Here is a 23788-nt window from a genome sequence, read left to right on the forward strand (position 1 = left end):
CTCCGCCTCTGGCAATTCAGAAGCCTGTGGATAGTGTTTACCGTCCTTTATGTAATTGTAGACACTGGAAAAATGTATGAATTATATAATCACCGGATTAAAACAGAGATTTGTTGTTACGGATTTTTCTACTTGTATTTTTACTTTGGTGGAATCTTGTGCTTTTTCAGAATGTTCTAATCTAAGCTGTGCAGTGACAGAGTAACTATAGCAGTGCATAATTTACTGCAACCCACAGTGAGGAGGAGGAGGGGGTGAGAAATACTACCAAAGCTTGAGGTAAAGCTGCAATGCAAGCTGGGTTGTGTAGTTTTTAGGCTTCAGCAGACACGTGAGCTCCCTGTGTTGCCAGGGGTAACCACTCTGTAGCTTCCTGCACAGGCACTTCAAATTACTCAGGATTTTAAAACTGGGACCTGAAGACTGAAAAAAGGTATTTAATTGTTGTTGCAAAAATACATTATCTATATATCAACGACTCTTGCTTTTCTTTTTATTAATTTGAAGCTTTTGGCCCTTTGAAAGTTTTAATGGCCTTGAGGGAGGTTTAAAAGTACAGAGCGTATATGATAGATAAGGCTAATAATGTGAATTATAATGGAATTGTTTAGTGAAGGCACCAAATGATTGTGTTTAGTTGCAAACATATCCATTGTCAGTGTGTGTGGGCATTGCATGAATGTTTTGATTAGCAGTGCCCATAAATTAGTATTTTACACACTGAGAATTTTACACACAAAAAAATTGTGTATGCAAAGTGCTAAATTTTGGCACAAATCAACCATTTTTTACTTGCAACAACAAGAATGACGTGCGCCTTTTCTACATTATAGTTAAACCAAAAAAACTTTTGAAGCAAATTATTATATATATTTATATGTATAACCCTTATTTTTCCACCCAGGACTAGCTCCCACTTAACTGGTGTAGAGCACATTCGTTAAACTCTCAGGGGCAAATTCACGAAAGGGCGAAGTGGCCGTCGCTAGCGAAAATTCGACAGAAATCCAATCTGCAGGGACATCGCCAGTTTACTAAAAGGTGAAGAGCACAATTCGCTAGAGAAAGAGTACATTGCTAACAACGTTTCACACCCTTTCGCCAGGCGAATTTTCCCTTAGACGAACAATCGTTACTCCGTAAATTCACTAAAGTGCGAATTGTCCATTATGTTACCCCTTTCACCAGAGTTCCCTTCACCAGGTTATACCTGGCAAACTGATAAAATGAAGCTACATTCTACTCAATCTTATTCTGACTAAATTATACTCAATTTAGTCAGTGACATCATATCCTGTATGCCGAAAAGTTATAAAAATGGAAAGAAAAAAAATGCTAGTGTTTTTTCATATTTTAAAGTGGGATTGTGTTTAAAAGTTGTAACTGTTAAATATTTTTGTGTTGATATTTTTTAACCATTTAAGGGGCATGCCACATTATTTTAGGATGGGCTCATGTCTAGGGCATTAGAGGATCTCTTTTGTCTTTATTTTACTTCCTTGGACATTTTTTATTATATTTGGCCTCTTCAAGCATTTGCACAAACATCTCTAATAAAGACATATATATGTCCTATATGACCTATATGTACCCGTCCTATTCAAATTGACCTAAGCGCAAGTACTAACTAAGTTTCACTTGGCAGGAATGATCATTAGCGAAAGTTCATTATGAAATGCCCAAGTAAGTGCGTTACAGAATTTGTACGCCAGAAATGAGATGAATGATACTGTGAGATGGTATATGGAGCATCAGCACCAGCTGAGCGAGTACCTGTGCCATGATATTAATGCAAACACATCTGTTTTTTAATTACGTCGCTTAGATCAAAAATAATGGAACAGTTTACTGTTTCTGACAACCTGCTTGAACAAACAGACATGCTGTTAATGGAAGAAGATGAAGATCTTGATGATTACTTCTTGGATGGAAATGAACAGATGATGGGTAAAATATATCCAGAATGAATATTATTGAAAACACTCTAGTTGTGCTTGCCTCTGTCTGCCAATAGGCTTTTTTCCCTCACTATTTTTGTGTGTCCTTCTTTCAGAGTTTGTAGTATTTTTCTCACACCCCTAACTCAACATCATCTATTGTTTTGTTTTTGTCACCTAAAGCTTGTAATTCATAATGTGAAGTGAGGCTCATTGGGGAGTTAAAAAGACACAAACAAACTCATCTTCTTGGAAGCTTTACTCCTCATTTCATTCTTCAACTGGTTTTATGTTCAGTTAGACCCTAGAGCCTGTTTTTAGCTAGTCCTTAGCCCTCTGATAATTGGGTGACAGCGTGAGTGTCATGGTTTTAGCAATACTTATACCTATTTAGTTTGTGCACAGGATTATGTGATTCATAATGGAAATGTACTTCCATTGCAAAAGGCCCACCTGTTTAGATAAGAATATACAATACACCTCGCTAGTTATTTTTAACATCCTGAGTCAACTGTCTCCTTACCTTTCATTTTGCTGTAGTAATTTTAGTATACAGTTGGGGCAGATTTCATGTCCCTGGTCCTTAATTTTTGTAATTTTATTCGTGCCTCAAGCTAAGCGACGTTTCAAGCTTATCCAGCCCTTTATCAAGCTTGATAAAGGGCTGGATAAGCTCGAAACGTCGCTTAGCTTGAGGCACGAATAAAATTACACTTTTTTCAAAAAAATCGGAGTGCTGCTGAAATATCTTCTTGAATATGGATTAGACCTGGGCAGACAGAGTCACGGTCGGCACCCGATGCTACAAAAAGCGGTGAGAGTGTTTGTGTAGCACTACTTTGTCTTTGTGGTCCTTAACATTTGTTACAAGCAGGTTCCTTTGTATTATGTGGGTTTTTTCTCTACATGTATTCAACAATAGACAAACAAAAATGGCTGTGCCATGTACCTATGTGGTGTGTTCCTGTGCCAGCACCATCTACAGGCACCTTTATGAATGGTTTTATGTGTAATTTAATTGGCTTTTATGACGAGGTGAGCAGGAACCTCGACGCTGCAATGACAGTGGATGTAATCTACTTGGACTTTGATGCAGTGTAGGTGGTTCTTCAGTGAGGCCAGTGAGGTACCCTGTCGGATGATATTGTGAGGGCTGATAAAAGCTGCCGACAGACCGAGTCTGTAGCTTATTTGCCCGTGTGTGGGGCCATCCGATGGGCTTCCCTGATCGATATCTGGCCAATATCAGGCAGGTAAAAAAATCCCTTGGATCGCGGCCGCATCTATGTGTGTAGGCGGTCCCGCGAACTGACTGGCAGTTTCGGATGCATTGTGATCCGATCGTTGGGCCCCAGGGCCCACAATCGGATCAGCCTGATATCGAGACATCGCCAATCGAGCGTATTTTAGCGTCTATGACCACCTTAAGAGTGGCTTAGATGATTTCTTGGACAAGTATAATATCCAAGGCTATTGTGATACTAATATCTACAATTTATATAGATATTGGTATATATAGTATCAGTGGGTGTGTGTAAGTATGTGCACTGGGTTTCATTTGGAGGGGTTGAACTTAATGGACTTTGGTCTTTTTTATCCCAAATTAACTATGTAACCTTGCAAGCTTTCTACTCTGAGTATTATATAGTTAAAATTGTGTACATTTCTGAAACATGGTCACCTTTGATTTTGCAACATATAAAAATAGTGTCATTTTATAACGTAATGTAACTGTTTTGTGAAATCCTTGTTTTTTTCTCTTTTATGCATTCTTTTCCTACTAGAAAATGAACATAATGCTGAGTTTACAATTGCTAGAAGCCAATCTGAAGAGCTTTTTCATGAAATAAGTGACAGCTATGAATCAGAATCTAGCTGGTAAGTGCAAAGGCAGAGAAATGCACATCTATTATTAGTGTACATAGGACAAACAGCGAATGATTACTGCAATTTTTTTTATAGTTTTTATAGAAAAAATAGATAGCAGAGGGAAACAGGAGCTTTATAACACAAATGATTACATTTAGAAAATGTCATTTTCTTACACCTTGCCTTTCTAATGGGGGACTGAAATGTATTTATATACCAAGAATAAAGCTGGTTTAACTTTACTGATAATTTGCAGGATGCCTTATACTTCCCAAGAGGTTTTAGAAGCAGATGCACTTAATAGAAAATATGCGGTGTATACAAATAATCTTTTTTTCCCACTGTGACTATAGTTCATTCTTTGCCAATTTATTTTGCTTATGAACAGGAGCTGCCATATTGCATGTGCAGTCACATATGATAAATAGCCAGTCAATGCTTTGTTGGCCTTGCCTGCTACAAAAAGAACAAAGGAATTACCTGGTACTGTATTTGTGGACTCTTTGCTTCTAACCAGCACTACTGAGCATCAGTCAGTTCTCTTAGTCTGAATTGGGTAGATCGGGGATTGTTTGTTCATTTTGATACTTCTTTTTATGCTGATGAATGTCTGGAAATTAAATTTTTTATTGTAGTGAAAATGAGATGTACCCTACAGACAAAGAGGAGTTTATGACAAAGAGCAGTTATATAGATAATGTACAGACTTTCCGTCTACGCAAGAGACTAAACCAACTGGACAATATTCACAAGGAAAAAGAATTAATGATTCAGAAAATCAGGTTTGTTTGTAGTATATTTCCTATATATATTTCAGAAAGGGGCAACATTTGGTTGTGCATGCACCTATTGCCCAGAACTCCCCACAATCCAGAAAATTACAACTAGTCAACTATTAGTTGCCATTAGTAAACATAAAGCAAAATAAATTGCATTGGTTGCTATGGTTTTACTGTTCTAAATTAAAATGTTCCCTTTTTTTACATATAATAATGATGAATGTACAGTTATTAATTGTGTGTTGATTTTGCTATTATATAGTTTCAAATGTTACTTGCTGTTATAAGGGCATGGGGAAGAAATGTTTACATGGTTAAAACATACCTTTGGGCTGCAGTTTAGGGCATTTGTAGGATGTAGCAGAATTACTTTTTGCAGTTATAAGATTATATAAAGGCAAAAAAGAAAATAGTGCCATGCTTTGTTTCACACTGCACTGCAAAGGTATACATAGGGTATATTTGGGGCTATAAAACCAACCTTTAAAGAATCCTTTGAGATGGTCATTCCATAATGTTCATAAAAGGTTAATAAGGTGCTGTAACATTTTATGATGAGTACATATTGTGATGAGTATATCTAGGCATTGCCTTTGCATTTAGGAAATGGTAAATCCTCAAATTAAAAAATGCTATACAGATTAGCAACCCATAGCAATCAGTCAGCAATTACGCCTAATTTGTGTATCCCCCTCAGGTTTGTTGGACAAGCTGGAGGGTGTATTTATTTCATTGGGCTTTGCAAATATGTGTTTTGGATTTGGGAAAGGGGTGGATGGGAATACATGTATATGCCAGTGGCAGTTAAAGTGCAACTAAAGCTTTCACTTACTAAGAAGTCTACATTTGAACTGGAACTGTAAAAGCCACAGATAGAGAGTAATGTTACTCTCTTGTTTTGGCAGACCCCCCAAAGCAACCTTAATATACCTAATATTTACTAAGCTGCTAAATTATTCCATTTGCCATGTACAATAATTTTTTTAAAATTCAAGCATTCTGGCAAACTTTTGCCTCATTCAGGAAAGCAGACACTTCCAGCCAATTGGTCCAGGGTGCTTATATACTATCTATGAGTGCACTTAGCCATATTTTTTGCACACAATTTTTACCTAGTGTTATTTAATAAAGCCATATGTCAACTATGTGTAAAACAGGGCTTGTAAATATAGAGAAAAGGTATTTTAACAATGACTAAATGGGTTGAAATATGTATTGGTTGGTGCACTTTAATTTTAATATTATAGCTATGAAGTAAAGCATTACCCCACTGATAAATATTGAAAACCTATTTAAGTACATATTTTGCCTTTTGTTTCAGAGAAGAACTGACTGCATGTAGAGAAAGGATTCAGACTCTAAAACAAGAAAAATTTAATGCAGAGAGAGAAATTTTGGAAGAGCAGAAGACTAACAATGTGTAAGTAGCACTGACTTCTCAAGTTAATTTGTTCTGCTATTATATTTGTTAAAACTATTAATAAATTTGCAATGTTTGCCCATCATCTAGCAGTAAAATATACAGTAATTACAGGATCTGGTAGCCATGGTTCATGGTTATGAATGTTATGCTATCTAGGGATGTAAAATCTCCCTATGGGTCTATATGTTTACATCACATTCACACTCCTGCTATAGCAGAAATCACAACTTTAACACTGGTACAAACGACTGGGCTGGAAAATATAAAGGTAAGGAAGGTTTTTGTATTTTTTAAATATATAAGATTTCAATTCAGCAGTAGTTAAACATGAAAGGTTTAGTTTGCAAAATGCGGTTTAAATTTAAACTGATGCAGTAGATATTGTATATGCTGTATGTATCACTACTCCCTTACTTGGAGGCACAGTGTTCTTTATTAAGCTATTAGGCATTATTAAGCTATTAAATTTATCATAATAAATTAGTGCTTGCAATTTAGTGCTTGCAATTTACTTTACTCCAGTTTCAAGCTACGATGCTGATTATTGAGGAAACATAGTGCTAACATTCAAACAACTGCAATTTGCTATGTTTATAGTTCTATACAGTTATGTATGCACTAGATAAGTGGCTAAAAACATATTTTACGAAATTTAAGAGCACAAGAACACAACTGAAGCATTCACTCACTCACAGCAGTGTCAAAATGTTTGATGGCTAAGTACACTAACACTTTTGTTATTATAATGCTTTAACAAAAAAGCTTACTTTATAATATTCAACAGCAGGTAGAGGGAATTCACAATTCACAGTTAACCTCACGTATCCTGGTGCTCAGCTGTATTAATAGGTTATGTTAGGGAATGTTACAAGAAAGGGTTACAGCTATGTTCATTAGGCAAACAGTGTTCAATAAGCAGCACTATTTGGTGAGTTTAAAGGTGATCAAGCCTATAGTTTTGTTGTTTGCCCAACAGCACACATTTATATGGCTCTGCCCTTTTGTCACAACTGACAGAAAGGCAAACAATAAAAAGTTATGGGGCTGATTCCCTTTTAGCCTCACCCACTATTGTTGCCAGTGGCGTAACTAGATGTTACAGAAAATTGGGCTGCAAAACATTGCTAAGTTGACCAGTTCTTCCCCGATATATTGAAGTTGCTTTACTGGGCCCCATTCACACCTGGCCCCCCTGCAACTGCAGGGCCTGCTTCCACTGTAGTTATGCCCCTGCATGCTGCATTTTAGTTGTTTGCATTTGAATCAATGAGCGATAATGCACCATTTCTTGGCTGTTGTAATTCATTTGTCCTAGCATTAATCATATTGGCTGCCATTACAAATGCAGCCGAGTGAGGAAGAGATCAGGCATGCACAGATGTGAACAGTTCACATGGCATTATAACAAGGGAAGTGGAAGATGATGTTATAATTTCCCTAAAAGCAGGCCCAGCACTGGTAAAGTCTGGTCAGGTGGCACCCCTAGCTTAGTTTCTTTTCATCAGAAAGTGCCGATGATGCTTCAAATACTGTAGTACTGGCTCCTTTTAACAGAGTATTCACTCCCGTTATTGAATAAGTATACAACATATTCATTGAAACTAGGGGGGATCCGTGGGGCCTTGGGTATCCCAAATTTTTACTTCAAAACTTACCCCATCTCCCACTCCCTGGTATGGAATAATCTGCCACAGTACCTAGAGTACAGAATACTTTAAGGACCACAATAGCCTTACATAAGTGCTAAGTGCACAGGAATAGTTATTAATGCACAATTGTATGGAATCTCAGTATATAGGGTTTAATTTAGTGGCCCATTTACTTAGCTCGAGTGAAAGAATAGAAGAAAAAATACTTCGAATTTCGAATATGGCTACTTCGACCATCGAATAGGCTACTTCGACCTTCGACTACGACTTCGACTTCGAATCGAACGATTCAAACTAAAAATCGTTCGACTATTCGATAGTACTGTCTCTTTAAAAAATACTTCGACCCCCTAGTTCGCCACCTAAAACCTACCGAGGCCAATGTTAGCATATGGGGAAGGTCCCCATAAACTTCCTAACAATTTTCTGATCGAAGGAATATCCTTTGATCGATAGATTAAAATCCTTTGATCGAACGATTATTCCTTCGATCCTTCGACTTCGATATTTAAGTCAAAGGATTTACATTCAGCAGTCGAATATCGAGGGTTAATTAACCCTCGATATTCGACCCTATGTAAATCTGCCCCTAAATCTACTTTCAACTATTTACAGATGACACACACTAAGGTTTCATACGACCGTCTAGCTTCTTGTAAGAGAATTATAACACAATATAAAACGATGGGTGTGACAATAAGGAAGACCTTGGCCTTGTAGTCTCCAATGAAACAAGTTAAGATATTTCCTAGTAAAAGTAACACAACCAATTGTCATTTACAGCAGCAGTCTTCTGAAGCTTCTCTGGGGGTGTAACTGACAATAATGACAATGCTTTGCATGCAATCTTAAACACACTAAGAAGGGAGAGTAATGCCATTACAGAGGTTTTCATAAATTGTGCTCCAGCGCAATACATTAGGACTAATTTACTAATGCAGTGCAATGTGCATACTTCATGGCTTCAATAACAGCATTATTTACTTAGGGGGTTATTTATCAAAGCCCGAATTCATCTCAATATTTTCTGCTACAAACTTCCATCAAATCCACTTGGGTTTTTTATGCTTATCTATTATTGCATTTTACCGAAAATTTACTTTGCAGGAAAAAATCCAATTTTCAAAATTTGTTGGGATTTTTTCATCCAATTTTCACTGGTTTTTTTGCAATTTTCACCCGAAAACTCAGAAAACTTCTGGGTATTGCACGAAACCCAGCGCACATCAAAAAATCATTGGGACTCCTCCCATTGACTGATATGCAACCTTGACAGGTCTGAGATGCCAGATTTTCACATTCAGACTTTTCCATCCTCGGGGTTTAATAAATTGACTCCAAATAGGTTCTAGGAGGTCCCCCATAGGCTAAAACAGCAATTTGGCAGGTTTTAGATGGCAAATGGTCAAAGTCGAATTCTTAAAGAGACAGTACATGATAAATTTCGATATTTTCGAATTTTTGCATTTTTTTCAAATTCAAATTGAATTGGGACTAGTCCCTAGTCAAAGTACACAAAAAATAACTCAAAATGAAAATTTTTAAATTCTAAAATTCACCTCGACCTTTGATAAATCTGCCCCTTAGTGTCCAATTTATTTGGGGCAAGTCAATTGCAGCTATTAAGGCAAAATGCTAAGGAAAAATCATCCTAGTTCAGCATATTCATAATTCCACGGTTTCCTTGCATCAGTGAGTGCGCTTTTACGTCATTCATCATCGCACTTTGCACTAACAAAAGTGTAAATAATTTAAAAAATCATATAGATTAGAAAGAAAACTAGGTGCAGTACTGATGTCCACAACACAGTAAACAAATTGACACAAGTTAATTAAAGGAGAACTACCCAGTTAAAATAATAATATTCTTTACAATAAAATTTGCATAAGGTACATTGTGCATTGAATATAAATAGGTAAACCTCTTTCCTCTTCATTGCGCAATAGAAAGAAATAGTCAGCAAAAAACTATTTTGCATTCTCCCACAGTTTCATATCGTGTGTTCTGTGTTCCTAAATTTTTGCCTTGAAACACGTTTGGATAAATTTGGTGTGTGTACAGATGTAATTCTGTCCTTTTGTTTTTTACGCTAATTAGAAATTGTGGTTTATTTCAACATTTTAACCTTCGTTACTGCACATTTGCCTTTTTCTCTTTTTTTAATGTTACAGTGCTGCTGTGTCTCGCCTACAGGCTTTTCAGAACCGTCTCTTCAAAGAGTTAGACAACGAAGAAGTAGTGGCATCTACATTGGCCACTATGCTGAAAGAAAATGAGTGAGTGATTTACAGTGACACCTCTTGGAAGGAAACTAAGGCTATAGAAATGAATAGTCAGTAACTCTTTATGAAAAACAACCCAACAGTAGATTTTGAGGAGGCATGACTGTTGGCAGCCAAGGACTTAGTAGGAACGTTAGTAAACAACCTAAAAAGTAAAAAGATGTTGCAACAACCAAGAAGAAACTAGTCCACAGGAAAACTGCCTTCATATCTCATTAATAATGGCCACTGTGTACAATATAGTAGAAGCAACCTATTTTATAAAAACCTTTTAATAAAGAAAAGAATTTGGGTTTCATTTGAAAAGGACTTTTATTATACAGCTTATTATGTTTGGGTGATAGGTCCCCTTTAATTATTCCAATCCTGATTTTGAATAATCTATTTCAGATTACCACATAGAAAGGTATAGGTATGGGATCCGTTATCTGGAAACCCATTATCCAGAAAGTTCCAAATTACAGAAAGGCTGTTTCCCAAATTTTATCCAAATAATACAAATTTTTAAAAATGATTTCCTTTTTTTCTGTAATGATAAAACAGTACCCTGAACTTGATCCATACTAATATAATTAATCTTTATTGGAAGCAAAAAATAGCCAATTGGATTTATCTAATTGATTTTCTAGTAGACTTAAGGTACGAAGATCCAAATCTGAGCATTCTGGATAACAGTCCTATATCTGTATAGGATCTATTATCCAAAAATCATTTTTTTTAAAAATGTAAATTATTTACTTAAAATGGCTCTGTGGGAAATGGCTTTCTGCATAAAGGGGTTTCCAGTTAATGGAATTTATACCTGTATACTATATTGTCAAAAGAATTCAGACACATTGGGCCGGATTCAATTCAGTGAGAAAAAGTTCTCACAGTTTATCACATAAAAAGCCATGGACGATATTCAATTGGAGGAGGAAAGCTTTTCTCCAAATTCAGTTTATTTTTTTCCCATAGATTCCAATAGAGTTTTCACGTGATAAGCCGTGAGATAAGTTTTTCTGAATTGAATTGCATCTCAGATTCAATGTGAGATGCAATTGAATTCAGAAAAACAGATCATGGTCTATCACGTGAAAACTCTATTGAAGTCTATGGGAAAAAAACTGGAACTGAATTTGGATAAAAGTTTTTTCTCCTTGAATTGAATCTCGTCCATGAGGTTTCACGTGATAAACCGTGAGATAACGTTTTCACATTGAATTGAATCTGGCCCTACAGTATGTCTGAAGCAATGACATGGCTATTTGTCAGGACATCAGCATGCACAATTCTAAGGGGGTTATTTATCCGAATTTATCTCAATATTTTCTGCTACAAACTCTGATCAAATCCGCACTGTTTTTTATTGTTCCTGAAAAAAAATTTGCGGTTAAAAAAAATTCTGATTTTCGGGATTTTTTCAGATTTTTTCATTCAGATTTTCACTAATTTCACGTTTTTTTTTCTGAATTTTCACCCAAAAGTCCGAAAACTTTGGGGTATAGCACAAAACCCGGCGCACATCAAAAAATCATTGGGACTTCTCCCATTGACTTATATGCAACCTCGACAGGTCTGATATACCGGATTTTCAGATTCAGACTTTTCCATCCTCAGAGTTTAATAAATTCCGAAAAATTTCTGATTTTTTTAAAAGACTGATTTTATAAAAAAAAAAAAATCACAAATTTTTCGTGATTTTTGCATTCAGAGTTTAGTAAATAACCCCCTAAGCGTTGGCTGGAGTGATGTTACATTTGGGGTCATGGGACATCCAGGATTCGGTTCGGGATTCAGCCTTTTTTAGCAGGATTCAGATTCGACCGAATCCTTCTGCCCAGCCAAACCGAATCCGAGCCCTAATTTGCATATGCAAATTAGGGACGGGGAGGGAAATCGCGTGACTTTTTGTCACAAAACAAGGTAAAAAATGTTTTCCCCTTCCCACCCCTAATTTGCATATGCAAATTAGGATTCGGCCAAATCTCTCACAAAAGATTCGGCCGAATCCAAAATAGTGGATTCGGTGCATCCCTAATTGCTTTATTTGGCAGTTTGATGGCAAGATGTCTGGGCCAGAAGTACACCATCTGTGTATGAATTTAGTGAAGGAAAAATAATGGTGCGAGGGCAGTTTCTCATAGTTTGGTGAAAACATACCTTAACCATAGAGCATGTACAATGACTTGGTTGATAATTTGTGACAAAAGTTCTTGGAAGACCCATTTCTGTTACAGCACAGTAATTCCACTTTATAAAAAAACCATGGTCTGCAAAACATGGGTTGGCAGAGATGGTAGTGAAAGAACATGACTAGCCTGTAAAGGGCCCTCATCTCAAGAGGTGAAGGGATCTAGCCAGGATACTTTGAAATGGGATTGATTTTTGCTAACATATATATATATATATATATATATATATATATATATATATATATATATATATATAATATGGAAATCAGTTGAAGGGAATGACACTCTAACACTAAGTTTATACATGAATCTGTACTTTATGTTGTCTTTACACTCCTAAAATAGCCTGAAACATGGCTTGAATTTTTTCCCACTGAATAACTGACTGCTGACTGGTTGCTGTGGAATACTGTGCAGGTGGAGCCTGGTTGATTATTTAAGAGCCTCTGAAATTATTTACTCAGTCCTTAAAGGGATACTGTCATGGGAAAAAAAAATGTCAAAATGAATCAGTTAATAGTGCTGCTCCAGCAGAATTCTGAAATCCATTTCCCAAAAGAGCAAACAGATTTTTTTATATTCAATTGTGAAATCTGACATGGGGCTAGACATATTGTCAATTTCCCAGGTACCCCAAGTCATGTGACTTGTGCTCTGATAAACTTCAATCACTCTTTACTGCTGTACTGCAAATCACCCCCCTCCCTTTTTCCCCCCAGCAGCCAAATAAAAGAACAATGGGAAGGTAACCAGATAGCAACTCCCTTACACAAGATAACAGCTGCCTGGTAGATCTAAGAACAACACTCAATAGTAAAAACCCATGTCCCACTGAGACACATTCGGTTACATTGAGAAGGAAAAACAGCAGCCTGCCAGAAAGCATTTCTCTCCTAAAGTACAAGTCACATGACTGGGGGCAGCTAGGAAATTGACAAAATGTCTAGCCCCGTGTCAGATTTCAAAATTGAATATAAAAAAATCTGTTAGCTATTTTGAGAAATGGATTTCAGTGCAGAATTCTGCTGGAGTAGCACTATTAACTGATGCGTTTTGAAAAAAACATGTTTTCCGATGACAGGATCCCTTTAAGGGATATATTTTTAATTAACTAATTTTAATTAACAGCTGTTTTTTTTCCCGCTGGGCGAAATATAGAACATTGATAAACTGTGTATCATACTTTTTATTTTAAAGGTTTGACCTATGGCAAATAGAAGTTGAGCATGGGAAATTTGACAGCCTTCGCGAGAGACTGGAAAAAAATGAGGAAGAACTAGAAAGGCAGGAAAAGGAAAGAGCAACCCTGCGTGCTGAGAAGGAGAAAATCTCACTGACCCTTACAGAGCGCAAGAAACAGAAAGAGCAACTGTGAGTTAAAGCTCTTTTACTAGGGCAAGTGATGTTTCAGTGGTTGAAGTAAATAAGCAAGCCAACAAAATAACTCAGTTATTTTAGTAGATCTATACTAGAAGCTCACACCTGCATGATTGTTTCTAAAGATGTGGCCAAGCATTCATGGTAACCTTTTTTTTCTTTACACCCCCTGTCAATTTTAACACTTTGTATATTCATTTAGTATCTTAAAGTGGTAGTTCACCTTTTAGTAAATTATAGAACGGCCAATTCAACTATTTTTTTTTTTTTTTATCATTTTTGAATTATTTGTCTTCTTTTCCTGCACTGTCCAGCTTTTAAATGGGGTCAATCTTATCACAGTATTGTTAAGTTTAATTTTCATTACTTATGTTTCTATTGTATTTAGGCCTTCATCTACCTATATTCCGGTCTCAAACTGCCTGATTGCTAGGGTAATGTGGACCTATGCCAAAATTCCTTATTGGAGAAACAGATAATTTAAAGACCATCAATAATAAAAAATGAAGGCCAGCATCAAATTATCTCAGAATTCACTCTATACCTGTGTGTATATATAAGAGTATATTGTCTTATTAGCAACTGCAAGAGGTCCTCTGCACTCAACCCATTATCAATATATTTAGGACATGTTTTGCCTTAAGCTACTAAAAATGTCTTACCCTTTAAACAAAACAGGGATTGTTTGTCCATATATTAGAATATATTTAAGATGGCCAACTAAGTCAAAGTCATCCCTGCTATGGCCAGTCCTACACTCAACTTTGATCTCATTCATAAGAATTCTGTTACACAGGGACTAAGTTTTACCTGCAACTTGCTGCTTCCAAGGTTAAAACTCCTAACCATGGTTGCCCTTTTATTGACCACCACTGGGATCACCTGACTATAGCTGGAAGTGGTGGGGGCTACAAAATGGAGCTGGCCACTGCTCCTGTATAAACAAGGAAAAGTTGTGCTCACCACTAATTATTAAAACCATTAAGCGGGGGTGCAATGAGGTTGTGACCATTGACATGATATTTAGGACATTGAGACATTTTGTGCCTCAAAGGGGAACTATCAAAATTTGATAAAGAGGCCCACATAAGGCAGAACCCCCTAATATACCTATCACAGTTACCTGTTTCCTCAAAAAGTATGAATAAATGCCATTTTCTATGCTGAAATCCAGCTGTTTCACAGTTCTTCACTTTCTGCATCATTTGACATCCTCGCAGGGAAGTAGGGACTAAAACACTGATGTTACAAATTGTAGCAACTTCTCCACAGCTTACAGGAACTACACTACCCACAATGCATTGCATTGTGATGTTCCTTTCCTTATTGAAATCACGTGTGCAGGGAATTGTGGGGTTTGGAGGATGCAGGATGAGGACAGCTGGCTGTTGGTACAAAATAACAGTAGTCAGAGAGATCTGACAGCTCAGCAAAGTAGTCAGAGAGATCAGCAGGAGAGCAGGGGGCTAGGTTTGGAGAACTGTCAGAAACCATTAAAAGTCATGAAACGTCTGCATATTTTTTAACTGATGTATATTGCAAAGTTGCTTGAAATTATGTTTACTTTTCAAAAAGTGGAGTTCCCCTTTAAGCTGCTGTAGCGCTATAGTAAACTGCTTTGTATTTAGCAGTTATAGCTACTTTCCTTTGTGGGCTGATACCAAAGATGAGCTCTCTCTCTCAGGGGCAAGCCCTCGCAATGCGGTGGAGGCAGGGTGTAGTGTAACTGTAACTAGGTGCAATAGCACAATGATGGGCGCCAGTAGTTCTTTAACAGTTGAACATAGAACTGTATTTATTAAACAATAGCACATAGATAGATCATTCAGCACATTGATCCACAATGGAGCATAGAATAACACAGCATCATAACGGAAGCATATACTCACAGCACGTATAGGCTGAATCCCTACAGGCTAGGGAATACACAGCAGAGAGTATGTTGGCAGCGTGTGAGGGGTATTGCCCAGTTTTCAGGATATCTTCCAGTGGCAGACTAGGGGAACTCCTATCATCCCTAATCTCAACACTTTAGTCCTTACTCCGGGTCAGTAATACCCGGGGATCTTAATCCCTCTAATCTCCTCGGCGGAGCCTTGAGCTGCTCAACTATTTAGCCTCTCTATCACTCCTAGAGTGATCTATAATTGAGTATAGCTGTCTAATTACTAGGGCCAAGGCGCCTAGGGTCGACACTACCCATTCCCTTCCAGCCTGCTTGGTTGGGCTAAAGCAATGGACCCAGACCTCATGGTTCCTAAACCTTTTATACTCTGGCACAGTGACATCTGGTGTACACTGTGAGAACTACAGGGGTTACATAAGCACAAGGTCCCCATAAGGACCTTTTAGGCGTCCATATAACTAGGGATGTGCCTGTCTGTAATGTGTAAGGGTGTCTAAGATTTTCACATCCCTACACTGCTAAAAAGGTCTTACCCTTTAAACAAAACAGGGATTGTTTGTCCATATATTACAATATATTTCAGCTGGCCAACTACGTCAAAATCATCCTTGGTATGGCCAGTCCTACACTCAACTGGTATCTTATTCATTAAGAATTCTATTACTTCATTATACATTTTACATGTCATATTAGGATTACCTTATTAAATTATGTAGAGAAATATTTAATCTTGTGTTTCTTTCTATCACTAGATGGCAATAGTCCCATATCAGTGTTTTCATGTATGCATTGTGGTATTACAAGATAATTTTATGTATGTAGTGTGTATGCTTTCATCTGAAAAAAATAATTATGCATCTGATTTAATAGAAATCAGGGTAATAATATAGCTATGGAATGATGTGTGTTTTATATATCTGTATATTTTGTTCATGCAGAACTATTTGTTATGAATTTCATAGTAAGCAACTTATGTGCATCCCATATTTTCACATGCAAAGCTGTATATATGGAAGGGACAACATAGCACAACTGGCTATAACAAAACTTTATTTTGGTGCCTTTATATTTATCAGCAGAAACTGTAATACTTGGCATTATTTTATGCAAGTTAGTAGTATAATAATGAGCCAATAACTGTGGGAAATGAATGTTAATGAATATTAATGTGGAACTTAATGGCTGTTTATATTATGGTAGGCTTATTTTTCACCTGCCTGTTGGGCTGGAATTCCATTGAGCAACATAATGCAATAAAATGCTCTGACTGCATTAGTGTTAAAGAACAGAACAATTAATACTAACGATTGTTCAGACATGTGGATAATTTCTCCCTTATCATGCCTCCTGTCGCCTTGTTAAGGTACATACATCTAATTTGTCAGGCTCTTTGTAGATTTAATTTCCCTTTTGTTTAATCCAATTACTCTATTGGGGTTCCAAATGGTTGCAGCCCATGCCGCAAATTAGGATGCCCAGCCTAGCAGAAAACATACAATATAATTCAAGGCTTTAATCCTAGCACTTTCTTTCTCACAGCAGGAAAACAAAGCGGAACTGCAGCTGAACTGCAGTTTAGATTTGAAGAGAGAGGGACTGAATAGAAAGATGAGTAATAAAAAGTAGCCATAACAATACATTTGTAGCCTTACAGAGCATTTGGTTTAGATGGGGTCAGTGAACCCTATTTGAAAGCTGGAAAAAGTCAGAACAAAAAAGAAAGTAATTAAAAAATGACAAAAAATAAATAATGAAGACTAGTTGAAAAGCTGCTTAGAATTTGCCATTCTATTACATATAAAAGTTGAACTTGAAGGTGAACCACCTCTTTAAAGCACTTGTCAGCACAGCTGAGCTGTAGAGGGAAGTGGAACAGCAACCGACAGGCTCCCAGTTGAAGAGGAGATTAAGAAAAGTGAGGAGAGAAAAAGACTTCCCTGCAACAAAGTAAATGCTTAGGGGATGGCAGGTATATGCCAGTATACAGTATGTCTCCAAGTGCAAAGTAAAGAGAGCAATACTCGTACAGTTGTAGTGGGGTGTTCACAGGTTCTGTTTAACTTTGAGTGTTCTGTAAATAACACGTTTTGTGAGGCAGACCACAGCTTATGAGTATATGTGTGCAAGCATAGTATTTACATCTTAGCTAAACTCTACTTTTATTGAATGTTTATTTTCTGTTTAAATTCATGCAGAAATGAATTGCTGAACCGCATTTTTGTATGTTATTAGACGAGAAACAAAAAGACTGAAGGAGCAAGAAGTACACTATCGAAAGGTGATGGAGGATGCCCAGAAAAACCATGTGACTGCTGTTCAGTTTCTGAAGGAAACAATGACAAGGTGTGTTCCACAATATTATACCTTTCAGCTTCTATGGATCTTTGCCTGGAACTTAAGTGGTTCCTCTGAATTCTGCAATGCTAAAATTTGAGATATATATTCTGCTGGAGGGTTGTGTATTACAAAGTGCATGAGTTAACAAAACATATACTGAACTTAGTAAATAAGCAAGGTTTATGATAAGTTTAGGTTACATGTCAGTGAAGAATAAACTGCAGGGCAGAACTAACTGTTTGCACAGAACATTCTTTTCTGCACATGCAGTTATGAAAATATGACAGGGAATGTTCACTATGCTGGTCTGAGCATGGACTTTCTGCATAGTACCAAAACAAACAGTATCCTTGTATATGGATCATACATAATTTATTTTTAATATTATAAAAATGTTTCTGTCATTACAAGGATATGACAGCTTCAATGTTAGTTCTAGTCCATTTCACTAACCAATCTAATCACACAACCCCAAGTCCATTAATGGGGCTGAGTAATTAACCTACCACAAGGACCATAAGTTGTCAAAACTGATAATTTTTGCTTTAACAAATAAAAAAATAACTTGTACATAAATGTTTGGAGGCCACAAAGCATGAGAAATATCTGGTTGGCTGCCAAGCAAAAGTAAGGAGGTCACATGATGAACAGCATTTTTTTTTAAATTTAAAGTATTGATTTTTTATACATATCTGAATAAACATTTCTTTGGTATCCACAGAGTTCGTGAACTAGAGAGCAAAAAAGAAATGAGGAGCAGAGAGGAAATGGAAAGAAGAATGCAATCAGTACTCTCTCTTAAAAACAGCATTTCCACAAACAGGGTATGCTGAAAATAATTTTACTAAGGAACAAGTGAAGCTATTGCTGAAGAAAATTAGAAAGATCTACTGAATCTTAATTAAGAACTGAAAACACATTTACTAGACAGAACTCCTTCACAGCTCTCATTGGAATGTAAAACTGCTAGAACAAATCACTGCTTCTAATCTAGAGGAATTGCTATGCTGATAGGACTCAGGTGTTTCCCTGCAGGTGTTGTATTTTAAAGGGCAAAGATGTAAAGAAATCACATCATCTAAATCCTTGCTGTGTACCTACAAGCAAACTGCAAAAAAATTCTAGTGATTAGGCCTATGGCCTACATGTTGATATACCCTTTAGCTACCTGTTACTTTAGTATACCAAGTTCATTTCTCATACAACCTCCCAAAAAATACAATATGTAAACTATTTAAAAAGTCAAGTACTGACATAGAAGAAATGAGCATGCACTCCTGAAGCCAGCCGATGAAGATAAAACTTGAATTCATTCCATATTACTAAAACCGCATATCCTAGGACATGCGGTTTTAGTAATATGGAATAAAAGTTTTATCCTCATCGGCTGGCCTCAGGAGCGCGTGCTCATTTAGTCTATGTCTGGATTTCGGGGCACAGCACCCAAGCCATTTGCCGACACCGGCGGTTGCGAACAGCATTTGTTTCACTTTGTCTCACTACATTGAGTTGTGCACGAAATTGACGGACCTGTGGTACACCCAGGTCAATTCCGTTATCAGATGAGCTGTAGTTTAATATAATTGCTGCCTAGAATGTAGAGTTTGGGGCTTTACATACCCGGACCAGTACTTTTATAATAGTTTATATATCATTAATACTGCCAAATTGGTGTATAATAAAAAAGCATGTCATAAAAACCCATATTAAAATCCGTAGTACTTCAGAAAATGTCCTACGATTCTTGCCACAGAAAGGTGCCAACTTGAGTTAGTCAGTCAGTCAAAAATTGTCTAAAAACAAACAAGAAGAAATGGCCATACTCCGATCGTGTGATAATGTAATTACAGTTAAAATAAAATAGTTGCACCTCCAATTTATATAATAAATAAGCCTTAAAGAAGTCTTAAATATCATTGAAACACGTTGGATGGTATTGACTTTTTTGCCATTTTCTTGTAAGGGGAAAACTGTTCAGGTATCTGATCCATTATCCAGAAATCTGGTCTTTTTTTATGATTTCATTTTCTCTGTAATAATAAAACAGTACCTTTACTTGATCTTAACTAAGATATAATTAATCTTTATTGGAAGCAAAACCAGCCTACTTGGTTTATTTAAGATTACATGATCAACTAGCAGATAGACAGGTTATACCGTATATAGACTTAAAGGAGAAGGAAAGGCAAAAATTAAGTAAGCTTTATCAGAAAGGTCTATATAAATACACCAGTAAACCCTAAAAGTAATGCTGCTCTGCGTTTTCTGTCAAAAGAAACACAGCATTTCTTTCCTTCTATTGTGTACACATGGGCTTCTGTATCAGACTTCCTGTTTTCAGAATAAACCTCCAGGGCAGGGCTTGAGCATGCTCAATTTACTCCTCTCTCCCTCCCTCCTCCCATCCCTGCTGTAATCTGAGCTCAGAGCTATAAGTGAGCAGGGAGAGACTCAGGCAGGAAGTGATGTCACACCAAGCTTACATGGCAGCTTCTATCCTACACAAACAGAAACAGTGTCTAGAGCTGTTTACTCATGTATGGTAAAGCATTCTGCAGAATAAATAGAGCTTTCTATCTTGCACTATTGTGGCTAATCTGTTGGCAATAAACTGTCTTGGAGCTTTCCTTCTCCTTTAAAGGAACAGTAACACCAAAAAATTAAAGTGTTTAAGGCTGGAACTACATGATGCATCTTATTGAGATCGACTGTCGGATGAAGACACAACATGCAGTGTCGGATGCATGCAGTGTCGGATGCATGCAGTGACAAGGTCCAACATTTCTATTACTTACATTATATTCGTTGCATCCATCTACTCGCATGTGCTTCCTCTCAGCGCGCCGGATCTCAAGAAGACACATTGTGTAGTTCCAGCCTTAAAGTGAAAATATCATGCCCTGCACTGGTAAAATGTATCAGTTTGCTTCGCAAACACTACTATAGTTCATATAAACAAGCTGCTGAATAACAATGGCAGAAATTGAAAAACGGCTATATGGCACAGGATAAATAGTGGATAACAGATAACATTATGTTCTACTGAGCTTATCTGCTATCTGCTGTGTAACTTGAGCCTTTTCTCCTTTGAACAGCTGCCCCCATTGCTACACAGCAGCTTATTTATATAAACAATAGTAGTGTTTCTGAAGCAAACACAGCAGTTTTACCAGTGCAGGGCAACAGTGCATTACATTTGTATTACTTTAAAACAATTTAATTTTTTGATGGGACTATTCCTTTAAGAAGTTGAACTTGATGGATGTGTGTCTTTTTTAACCTAGCTTAGTATGTTACTATGATTTTCTAGTAGATTTAAGGTATGAAGATCAAAATTACGGAAAGGTACGTTATCCAGAAAACCTCATGTCCCAAGCATTCTGGATAACAGGTCCTATACCTGTACTACATTATTTTAAGGGCAACCATTTTATTTTAATAAATTGTTCTTAGATTTGTTTGCATAACAACGAAATTGGCACTTATATTGCAGTGTCAACCTATTTGTGTCTGTAAGTTACCATCCCACTTAGATGGTAAGCTCTACAGGGCAGGGACCTCCTTCCTCTTGTCTCTTTGACCCTTAGCTCTTCATCTGCAACTGCAATTTGTATTTATTATTGTAATGACCCCTTGTTTATTCTTTCTTCTTCTTTGTTTTTATACACTCAAAAAATAAGGTGTTAATGGGTGTGGGCATAGCAATGGCTGACAGAATGGGAAACCAAATACAGTTGAAAAGATGAAAAATGTGTTAATCCTGTCACTCAAACAGACTTGGATAATATGCCTCAGTTCATTCTAAGGAGTATATTTATTTAATCGTATCGTTAGAGATCACCACAGTCCACTAGTGTGAAATTCCGCCACTCTCCATTCATTTCTATGGGATTTTTAAAAGAGTATTTATCAATGGGTGAAAGTGAACGTTCACCCTTGATAAATATGCCTATAAAAATGCTATACAAATGAATGGAGAGTTGAGGAATTTCACTCTCTAACTTCATTCTTTGATAAATATGCCCCTAAGCTTCTTAACTTGCCTGAGAGTGGTGGGAACAAGAACCACAAAGTCTGAAATGAAGTTGCTCTTACATTGGAGATTTTTTATATACATGTACTCTTATACTATAATATCTATTTTGTAACATCTGTTAATATTACATCTTAGTTCTGAAAGCACAAGCTGTATTTTGCTGTAATACATCATCTTACCTATAAAACACTTTGTCACATTCCTAAAAAACAAGACACTAAAAGCCTAAAACCTTTTCTGCATAATGTGTATTTTATACTAACCATTGTAAATAATAGAGAAATAGTTGTGTGCTAGCATCATAGTGTGCATTATAACATACCTCTATGATCGTTCCCAGGCAACAAGATCTAATATCAAAAAATTCTGTCAAAATATTCTCTCAGAGGTCTCAAAATAGAAATTTGTCAGTAAAATTTTTCTCTTACTACTGAGCATTTAAGAAATTTTTGAGTTGAGCCATTCTCCACAAAACAGCAAACTGTGCCAGCTAATGTTTATAATGAGATGATTGCCATTCTTATGGAGTTGCCATTCTGAGTTGCTTCATGAGGTTTAGGGATAATTTGAAGGCAAGTGCTATGTTTTGATATAATGCTAAAAATTATAAAGAAAAAAGATACCCCGTGGGTAACAACCTAATCAATAACCAGCATACATTAAATCTCTTAGGATTTAAATAAGTTAATTGAATAAATAGATTAAAGTGCAAGAAATGCCTAATCAGTTGATTAATTAATTGAACAACTACTTGATTTTAGGATAATTCATAAATTGTATAAGGTGCCAATTAGTGCATAATGTCCATTAGGTAGTTTAGTCAGTTATCATTCTCAACTTAAATAACAATTCATGGTTAAACTAAACCAAAAGGAGCTAAAAAGATAAAATGACAAAGTTCCTCAAAGGAGTGCAATTAATTGTGAAAAAAACTTAAATTAAGTGAGAATTATTAAGACCAAAGGAAGGTATATTAAATTAATCAAGTACTAGTATTTGTATGATAAGTGCTGGGAATTAAATTAATTACAAAGATCTCGTTAAATTAAAATATGACCACATTTGGGTGAAAATAAAACCCACGCTACGGTCAACAGAAAAGAGAGCGGATATAATGAAACTTAAGAAGGTGGAGCTGTCCCAAAACTAACTGCCTGTTGTCATTTCACCTTGAGAAAGCTTGTAAGCGAAACGCGCGTTGGCGAGTCGCTCAATTCCTAATTATTTTTTTAAGAATCGTTTCCTGGTGCTTTTTTGGTTTGGATCTAATTCCTACTGCTACGGTCTTTTTTATCTCAACCAATCTTCCTTCCTTTCCAAGGGGCCGGTGATTTGTGGCTTATTAGGGTTAACTTAGTCTTCTTAAGATCAGGGCAAGTTAATATACCAAGGCCACAGTCTCGGTTACCCTGTCCTGCCTTCCTCTTTGTGGTGTCCCAGACTTAGAAAACAACAGGCAGTTAGTTTTGGGACAGCTCCACCTTCTTAAGTTTCATTATATCCTCTCTCTTTTCTGTTGACCGTAGCGTGGGTTTTATTTTCACCCAAATGTGGTCATATTTTAATTTAACGAGATCTTTGTAATTAATTTAATTCCCAGCACTTATCATACAAATACTAGTACTTGATTAATTTAATATACCTTCCTTTGGTCTTAATAATTCTCACTTAATTTAAGTTTTTTTCACAATTAATTGCACTCCTTTGAGGAACTTTGTCATTTTATCTTTTTAGCTCCTTTTGGTTTAGTTTAACCATGAATTGTTATTTAAGTTGAGAATGATAACTGACTAAACTACCTAATGGACATTATGCACTAATTGGCACCTTATACAATTTATGAATTATCCTAAAATCAAGTAGTTGTTCAATTAATTAATCAACTGATTAGGCATTTCTTGCACTTTAATCTATTTTTTCAATTAACTTATTTAAATCCTAAGAGATTTAATGTATGCTGGTTATTGATTAGGTTGTTACCCACGGGGTATCTTTTTTCTTTATAATTTTTAGCACTT

The 23788-nt window shown here is 36.4% G+C and overlaps 1 protein-coding gene across 1 annotated transcript in view; it reads left to right on the top strand.

Annotated features, from left to right (window-relative positions):
- cfap74.L (cilia and flagella associated protein 74 L homeolog) overlaps nucleotides 1–23788 on the top strand; it is a 75600-nt gene continuing 51812 nt past the window's right edge. The window contains exons 1-10 of the mRNA XM_018226011.2: nucleotides 1–433; nucleotides 905–1041; nucleotides 1826–1947; nucleotides 3722–3815; nucleotides 4442–4588; nucleotides 5907–6005; nucleotides 9830–9934; nucleotides 13312–13485; nucleotides 17630–17740; nucleotides 18456–18558. Of these exons, the coding sequence (XP_018081500.1) occupies nucleotides 1836–1947; nucleotides 3722–3815; nucleotides 4442–4588; nucleotides 5907–6005; nucleotides 9830–9934; nucleotides 13312–13485; nucleotides 17630–17740; nucleotides 18456–18558 (945 nt within the window). The 5' untranslated portion in view covers nucleotides 1–433; nucleotides 905–1041; nucleotides 1826–1835. The remainder of the gene's footprint in view (nucleotides 434–904; nucleotides 1042–1825; nucleotides 1948–3721; nucleotides 3816–4441; nucleotides 4589–5906; nucleotides 6006–9829; nucleotides 9935–13311; nucleotides 13486–17629; nucleotides 17741–18455; nucleotides 18559–23788) is intronic.

Source organism: Xenopus laevis, chromosome 7L (genome assembly GCF_017654675.1).
Source record: "Xenopus laevis strain J_2021 chromosome 7L, Xenopus_laevis_v10.1, whole genome shotgun sequence".
NCBI classification, from domain to species: Eukaryota; Metazoa; Chordata; class Amphibia; order Anura; family Pipidae; genus Xenopus; species Xenopus laevis.